At 46.3% G+C, this 9,157-nt stretch overlaps 1 protein-coding gene across 1 annotated transcript in view; it reads left to right on the top strand.

The window, feature by feature from the left end:
- LOC139254073 (retinol dehydrogenase 7-like) overlaps positions 1 to 9,157 on the top strand; it is an 88,198-nt gene that overhangs the window by 3,319 nt on the left and 75,722 nt on the right. Inside the window, exon 2 of the mRNA XM_070873621.1 lies at positions 1,028 to 1,358. Coding sequence (XP_070729722.1) covers positions 1,028 to 1,358 — 331 coding nt within the window. The remainder of the gene's footprint in view (positions 1 to 1,027; positions 1,359 to 9,157) is intronic.

Below are 9,157 nucleotides of genomic sequence, written 5' to 3'. Positions count from 1 at the left end.
GGAGTCTCGTGCCTCAGGTCCTGCTTCTCAGCACCACCTGGAGGGAATGATTTGGAGCTTGATGGGCGGGGCTTGTCGCATGTCTGTCAAAAAAAATGCAGCACAATTGAAAGTTAAAATTGCTGTTCAGTTATCCAAAAAATAAAACTGCCACCAATGTTGGCTTCAAATGGTCTCTAAATCCATCGAGTTTTAACTCAAGAACTTACAAATTAGTTTTGATATTGGTAAAATATTCAAGTGAAAATGATGGAAATGATTGAGGAGTAATTGAAAAGAACCCTTTTAAATTTAAAAGCTTCTTTTTTAGTTTTACTGGTTCTGTGATAAGTTTCTCAACTGAAAATGACATATAATAAATAACTGCATAATAAAGCAAAATTGGAATAATAGTGAAGGTACAAATTTGTGAATGCCAATCCCAACCATATATACAAAATATTTTACAATGACCCTACTGTATACCTCATGAGTAATAATGCCATAAGTACATTAGGTCAAAGTTAAACCATTAGTTCCTGTAATTCACAGATGTTGCTATGGTCATACCATGAAAGTGTAGCAAAGCCCAAACACTTTGCATTTTCAATTGGTTTGATTTTTTTTTGCAGTGGGGACTCACCTCTATAGATTCACAGTGATGTTGGATAAGAATTAATTCAGAGACAGGAATGGAATCAGAAACTTTCCTTTACTAAGATGCATAACTAGACTCCAAGTTATCCAACAGCTAAACTTGCACTATTGGCAACCCATGTTGCTCGATCTCAAGTAGTGTTTTGTTTTGTTTTTCTTTTCCTTCCTTCTCTTTCTTTTTCCTTCCTTCCTTCCTTCCTTCCTTCCTTCCTTCCTTCCTTCCTTCCTTCCTTCCTTCCTTCCTTCCTTCCTTCCTTCCTTCCCTTTCCCCCTTCCCCCTATCCCCTTCCCTTCCTCCCTCGGCTGACTATACCATGACTACTTCATACACCTCTGTACAATGAATATACAATTACAACATATTTTAAACTAATCCATGTGCTTATTTTAGCTGTTTTATACAGCTCCAGTACAGACATTTATTCTGGGAATCGTCATCATCTTCTTCCTTTGCTGGTTAATTAGAGACAACTTGCGACTCAAAAATATCCAGGAGAAATATATCTTCATTACTGGATGTGACACCGGCTTTGGAAACTTGCTGGCAAAGCAGCTTGACAAACAAGGGTTTCATGTAATTGCTGCATGTTTCACAGCAAATGGAGCAGAGGGACTACAGATAGATTGTTCATCCAAATTGAAGACAGTCAGGCTCAATGTGACCAGCCAAGATAACATTCAGGATGCAGTGGAGTTTGTACAGGCAGAGGTTGGAGACCAAGGTAAGAGAGACAGATCAAAATCTTTGTTCCCAATACTTCAGTTTGGCAGCTCTCATCTGCCCTAAAATTGCTCACTTTTCCAGAATCATTCTGGAATGCAAAGATAAACCCCAGCTTCTATTCTCCACTGCTAACAACCTTCTTAAAACTCTCTCCTCAGTCTCCAGCCTCACCTCCAACAATATGTGTGAGGAGCTCATGGACATCTTGGTCTCTAAACTTGAGACCATCCGTTTGGATGCCTCTGCCTCTTCCCTTACTTCCCCTAGCCCACCAGGCTAAACTTCCTCTAAGGATCCCCTTGCTCTAGCCCTGACCTCACATCTTTCTCCAATATCTCTCCGATCTCCCCTCATGACCTCTCCGAGCTCACCTTGTTCATGAGACCCATGTCCTGCTCCCTCCACAAATTGCTGACCAACCAACTTCCTTTTCTGATTCTCATGTTATCTGACATTGTAAACAGTTCTCTCTCCTTAGGTACTGTCCCCCTCTCCCTCAAATCTGCCGCCTCAGCCCTTTCCTCAAAAAAACAACCCTCGACCCCTCTGTCCTTGCAAACTACCACCCCATCTCCAACCTCCCTTTCTGCTCCAAAGTCCTTGAATATGTTGTTGCCTCCAAAATCCATGCCCATCTTTTTTGCAACCCCATGTTTGAACACCTCCAATCCGGTTTCCGTGCCTGCCACAGTACTGAAAAGGGTCTCATCAATGTCACAAATGACATCCTTTGTGACTGTGACAAAGACAAACTATCCCTCCTCGTCCTTCTTGACTTGTCTGCAGCCTTTGACACATTTGACCACTCTATCCTTCTTCAACGCCTCTCCACCATCATTCAGCTGGGTCCATTCTTATCTATTTAATCGTAGCCAGAGAATCATTTGCAACGGTTTCTCTTCCTGCCCCCACACCGTTACCTCTGGTGTCCCCCAAGGATCTATCCATAGCCTCCTCCTATTTCTCATCTACATGTTGCCCCTAGGCAACATCATCCACAAAAACAGCCTCAGTTTCCAAATGTACGCTGATGGCACCCAGCTCTACCTCACTACCACTTCTCTTGATCCCTCCAGTCTCTAAATTGTCAGGCTGTTTGTCCGACATCCAGCTTTGGATGAGCAGAAATTTTCTCCAATTGAATATTGGGAAGACCAAAGCTATTGTTTTTAGTCCCCGCCACAAACTCCGTTCCCTAGTCACTGACTCCATCCCTCTCCCTAATTTCCGTCTGAGGCTGAGCCACACTGTTCGCAACCTTGGTATCATATTTGACCCTGAAATGAGCAATCGACTACATATCCGCAGCATAACTATTTCCACCTCCGTAACATCGTCCATCTCCGTCCTTGCCTCAGCTCATCCGCTGCTGAAGCCCTCATCCATACCTTTGTTATCTCTAACCTTGACTATTCCAACCTATTCCAACCTCGCTGGCCTCCCACATTCTACCCTATGTAAATTGACCTGATCCAAATCTCGGCTGCCCGTGTCCTAACTCACACCAAGTCCCGTTCACCCTTCACCCCTGGGCTCGCTGATCTACATTTGCTCCCGGTTAAACAACACCTCGATTTCAAAATTCTCATCCCTCCATAGCCTCATCCCTTCCTATTTCTGTAATCTCCTCCAGCCCCACAATCTCCCCCGAGATATCTGTGGTCCTCTAATTCTACCCTCTTGAGCATCCCTGATTATAATCACTCAACCATTGGTGGCCGTGCCTTCTGTTGCCTGGGCCCTAAGCTCTGGAATTCCCTGCCTAAACCTCTCCGCCTCTCTACCTCTCTTTCCTTCTTCAAGATGCTCCTTAAAACCTTTGGGTCACCTCCCCTAATTTCTCCTTATATGGCTCGGTGTAAAATTTTTTGTCTCATAATATTCCTGTGAAGCTCCTTGGGATGTTTTACTATGTTAAAGACGCTATATAAATACAAGTTGTTGCTTTTGTTAACAGTTGGTCACAGTGATTTTTCTCTGTAGGTAGTCTTTATTCTTTTTGAAACTCATATACTTACTGAGTAGCAGAATTTTTGAGGCTGATAGTTCTCTGCTAAAGCATTCAGGTAAGGTAAACACCTGGAATAAACAACGTGCTCCAGATCTGTCACATTGGCCAAAGCAGCACACATTTTCATGATGGGTTTCCATGTACATCCTATATTTTTAATAAGATATAATAGTTATCTCAATGGAGAAGTAATTGGTGATGATCACTGTATCACCAATCAGGTCATCCTGCATCTTTACAAACCTGTTAAAGTGACCTGCAAGTAATTTGACAAGATTGACAAAGTTTCTTTAAAGTTAAGCTCTTATCAGGAATTTGTCTTTTGCAGATAAAAAAATCACCTGCTCATTCATCTCATTCTTGTATATGGGATTTCAATGTCTTGACAGTGGCTGCCACATTTGCCATTTTTTATTCGTTCTGGGATGTGGGCGTCGCTGGCAAGGTCAGCATTTATTGCCCATCCCTAATTGCCCTTGAGAAGGTTGTGGTAAGCCGCCTCCTTGAACCGTTGCAGTCCTTGTGATTCAGGTACTCCCGCAGTGCTGTTAGGGAGGGAGTTCAGGATTTTGACCTAGCAACGATGTAGGAACTGCGATATATTTCCAAGTCAGGATGGTGTGTAACTTGAAAGGGAACGTGCAGACGATGGTGCTCCCAAGCGCCTGCTGCCCTTGTCCGTCTAGGTGGTATAGGTCTCGGGTTTGGGAGGTGCTGCCGAAGAGGCCTTGGTGAGTTGCTGCAGTGCATCTTATAAATGGTACACACTGCAGCCACGGTGGGACGGTGATGGAGGGTGTGAATGTTGAAGGTGGTAGATGGGCTGCTAATCAAGAGGGCTGCTTTGTCGAGCTTCTTGAGTGCTGTTTGAGCTGCACTCTTCCAGGCAAGTGGAGAGTATTCCATCACACTCCTGACTTGTGCCTTGTAGATGGTGGAAAGGCTTTGGTAAGTCAGGAGATAAGACACTTGCCACAGAATACCCAGCCTCTGACCTGCTCTTGTTGCCACAGTATTTATGCGATTGGTCCAGATAGGTTTCTGGTCAATAGTGACCCCCAGGATGTTGGGGGATTCAACGATGGTAATGCCATTGAATATCAAGGAGAGTTAGTTAGACGCTCGTTTGTTGGAGGTAATCATTGCCTGGCACTTGTGTGGCACAAATGTTACATGCCACTTATCAGCCGAAGCCTGAATGCCGTTCAAGTTTTGCTGCATGTGGCATGGGTTGCTTCATTTTCTGAGGAGTTGCAAAAGTAACTGAACACTGCAATCATCAGTGAACATCCCCACTTCTGACCTTATGATGGAGGGAAGGTCATTGATGAAGCAGCTGAAAATGGTTGGGCCTGGGAGACTGCCCTGAGGAACTCCTGCATCAATGTCCTGGGGCTGGGGTGATTGACCTCCAAATATTACAACCATCTTCCTTTGTGCTAGGTATGACTCCAGCCAGTGGAGAGTTTTTCCCCTGATTCCCATTGGCTTCAATTTTACTAGGGCTCCTTGATGTCACACTCGGTCAAATGCTACCTTGATGTGAAAGGCAGTCACTCTAACCTCACACCTGGAATTTGTCCATATTTGGACCAAAGCTGTAAGGAGGTCTGGAGTCGAGTGGTCCTAGTGGAACACAAACTGAGCATCAGTGAGCAGGTTATTGGTGAGTAAGTACCATTTGATAGCCCTGTTGACAACACCTTCCATCATTTTCCTTATAATTGAGGGTAAACTGATAGGGTGATAATTGGCCGGATTGGATTTGTCTTGCTTTTTGTGGACAGGTCATATCTGGGCAATTTTTCATATTGTCGGGTAAATGCCAGTGTTGAAGATGTACTGGAACAGCTTGGCTAAAAGCACGGCTTGTTCTGGAGTACATGTCTTCAGCACGACAGCCAGGATGTTGTCGGGGTCCATAGCCTCTGCTGTATCCAGTGCGCTCAGCCATTTCTTTATATCACGTGGAGTGAATCGAATTAGCTGAAGACTGGCTTCTGTGATGGTGGAGGAGGAGTCTGATATGAATCATCCACTCGACACTTCTGGCTGAAAATGGTTCAAAACGCTTCAGCCTTGCCTTTTGCACTTGAGTGCTGGGCTCCACCATCATTGAGGATGGGGATATTCATGGAGCCTTCTCCTCTCGTTAGTTGTTTAATTGCCCACCACCATTCACGACTGGGTGTGGCAGGACTGCAGAACTTTGATCTGATCCGTTGGTTGTGGGATCGCTTAGCTCTGTTTATAGCATGCTGCTTCCGCTGTTTAGCATGCATGTAGTCCTGTGTTGCAGCTTTCTCAGATTTGCACCTCTTTTTTAGGTATGCCTGTTGCTGCTCCTAGTATACACTTCTGCACTTCTCATTGAACCAGAGTTGGTCCCCTGGCTTGATGGTAATGGTAAGTGAGGGGTTTGCTGGTCCATGAGGTTACAGATTGTGATGGAATACAATTCTGCTGCTGCTGATGGCCCGCTGCTGCTGATGGCCCACAGCTCCTCATGGATGCCCAGTTTTGAACTGCTAGATCTATTCTGAATCTATACCATTTAGCACAGTGGTATTGTGAAGACGGGACTTTGTCTCCACAATGACTGTGCGGTGATCACTGCTACCAATGCTGTCATGTACTGATGCATCTGCGACAGGTAGATTGGTGAGGACGAGGTCAAGTAGGTTTTTCTCTTGTGTTACTTCTTTCAGCACCTGCTGCAGGCCCAGTCTGACAGTTATGTCCTCCAGCTCGGTCAGTTGTGGCTATATAAAACTTTTGGTCACCTTACCTGAAAAAGGTTCAGAGAAGCGTGACTAGGACCCAAGTTACAAAGAAATGTTCTAGTGATTAGTTTTGCTGAAGAAGATTGAAAAAATAAATTAAATAAGTCTTTTTTCAAAATAATGAACGATATAGATGAGGCAGAATAAAATACATTTATTACCAATTTGCAACTATTCTCAGAGGTAATGGGGAAGGAAGTTAGGGGGAGGAATTGCCTCTTTTTATAGCCCCGTTAGTGCCTCTGGGAAATTGCCCGGGATTTTGCGGAGCCACTGTCATGGCAGCCTGCGCCCTGCGGTTAGCGCCCGGGCTGCCGTGCAACCGGCGATGACATCATTGCCGTGTGCGAGAACCCCTCACTGCCCTGGTGCAAGCAGATCTGAACGCCTGCTTCACGGGTCACGAAGCTGGCCAACATCTGCTCCCGGGTCGCCATCTTTTTTTTGTCGGCCGACTCTTGAGTCGGCTCAACGATGGTGGCTCTAGCATGGTCCATCGTGCAGCCCAGCACTCTGTCTTGGGTGCCGGGCTGCTAGCCCAGTCGTACACTGCCCTGGTGGCCTAGTAGAGGCCTTTCAGAATTTGCAGCAGCCCTTCACTTTAATCAAAGGGGAGGGGTGTTGAAGCGTGTCAGCGCTGCGCAGAGCATCTGCGTAGGGCTTTCTTCAGCGCCCCAGTAGCGCCTCTGTTATCACCCCCAAAGAAGGTGGAGTGCACAAGATTGCACTCCCTTTCCTTTGAGGGGTGGTAAGGGCAATTCGACAGAGGGGGCGGGACTTCTGTATCAGGTGCTAAAAGTTCCGGCCCCAGAAGGTTACTGCCACCAATCAGGCAGCAGGGCAATTTCTCCCCCCTTAATATTCCCTAAAGTAGAGGATTATAAAGAGATTTGGAAGAGAAATTCATGAACGAATAAACAGAAATCATATGGGGTGAAATTCATTATCACCCTGCTTGGGGGCGGTAACTATTGGGAGACGCAAAACTTAGCGGCAGGTACTAGCTAAAGTTTCGCCGTCTCAGAAAATTTGGGTTACCGCCTCCAGATGGAAGTGGAGCGCTAAATCAAGCACTCCACTTCCTTCTTGGGGTGCGAATGGGGCGGTAGTCTCTGCAGCGCTGCTCACTGGGCTGTGCAGCACTGCTGCCTCCAAGGGGCCCTTCCCTCACTTAAAGGGAAGGGCCCGCGCTGCAGGCTCTGCAAAGTAAAGCAAAGTAAACATAGACCACCATGGAGCGGGGGAGCCGTATGTTCAGCCCAGCACTCAAGCAGAGTGCCAGACTGAGCGATCGTGGCCAGGACCCCACGAAGAAACTGGATCAGCAGCGCAAACAACAAGTTACAATTTTTAAAATTTCCATTGGCCGCCGCGCCTTTAATTTTCACCCAGGTAGCAGCCTGATCGGCACCTGATCCGCGCCTCCTGAAGCTGTTTTCGCCCGGTGCTGCTGCAGGGGGCGAAAGTGAATTTTGGGACTGGGGCGCTAATGGGGCAATGCATGTGGCGACGACGCCACGATCTCCGGGCGCCAGAGATTGGGGTACAAAGCCGCAGCGCTGCCGCTATACTCCCGGGCATTATGGCAGGAGTTGTTAACCCAGTCAGTAACTCAGCTGGAAGCGCAAATGCATTGAATTTCTAGCCGTTAGTCTCTAATGGAGCAGTGTTGATGGGCTTGTGACCTTATCGAATTCTGTATTTTCTTATGTTCTTATTCACATACCTTATGGAAGTCACTCAGCCATGGCTCAGTGGCTAGCACACTTGCCTTTGAAACGAAGGTTGTGAGTTCAAGTCCCCCTATAGGAACTTGAGCAGATAAATCTAGACTGACACTCCAGTGCAGTGCTGCACTGTCAGAGGTGCTGCCTTTTGGATGAGATGTTAAACGGAGGCCCTATCTGCCTTTTAAGCTGGACGTAAAAGATCTCATGGCACTATTTTGAAGATGAGCAGGGGAGTTATCCCTGGTGTCCTGGCCAATATTTATCCCTCAATCAAGATAACAAAACAAAAAGATTATCTGGTCATTGGATGTGGTGTATTTGAACTTTCAAAAAGCTTTTGACAAGGTCCCACACAAGAGATTAGTGTGCAAAATTAAAGCACATGGTATTGGGGGTAACGTATTGACGTGGATAGAGAACTGGTTGGCAGACAGGAAGCAGAGAGTCGGGATAAACAGGTCCTTTTCAGAATGGCAGGCAGTGACTATTGGGGTGCCGCAGGGCTCAGTGCTGGGGCCCCAGTTATTTACAATATACATCAATGATTTACATGAAGGAATTGAGAGTAATATCTCCAAGTTTGTAGATGACACTAAGCTGGGTGACGGTGTGAGCTGTGAGGAGGATACTAAGAGGCTGCAGAGTGACTTGGACAGGTTAGGTGAGTGGGCAAATGCATGACAGATGCATTATAATGTGGATAAATGTGAGGTTATCCACTTTGGTGGCAAAAACATGAAGGCAGAATATTATCTGAATGGCGGCAGATTAGGAAAAGGGGAGGTGCAACGAGACCTAGGTGCCACGGTACATCTGTCATTGAAGGTTGGCATGCAAGTGCAGCAGGCGGTGAAGAAGGTAAATGGCATGTTGGCCTTCATAACTAGGGGATTTGAGTATAGGAGCAGGGAGGTCTTGCTACAGCTGTACAGGGCCTTGGTGAGGCCTCACCTGGAATATTGTGTTCAGTTTTGGTCTCCTAATCTGAGAAAGGATGTTCTCGCTATTGAGGGAGTGCAGTGAAGGTTCACCAGACTGATTCCCGGGATAGCAGGACTGACATATGAGGAGAGACTGGATCAACTGGGCCTGTATTCACTGGAGCTTAGAAGAATGAGGGGGGATCTCATAGAAACATATAAAATTCTGACGGGGCTGGACAGGTTAGATGCAGTAAGAATGTTCCCGATGTTGGGGGAGTCCAGAACCAGGGGTCCCAGTCTAAGGATAAGGGGTAAGCCATTTAGGACCGAGATGAGGAGAAACTTCTTCA

This window comes from Pristiophorus japonicus, chromosome 3 (assembly GCF_044704955.1).
Source record: "Pristiophorus japonicus isolate sPriJap1 chromosome 3, sPriJap1.hap1, whole genome shotgun sequence".
NCBI lineage: Eukaryota > Metazoa > Chordata > Chondrichthyes > Pristiophoridae > Pristiophorus > Pristiophorus japonicus.
Note: the sequence above shows the minus strand (reverse complement) of the source record. Positions and strands in the feature narration are given on the sequence as shown.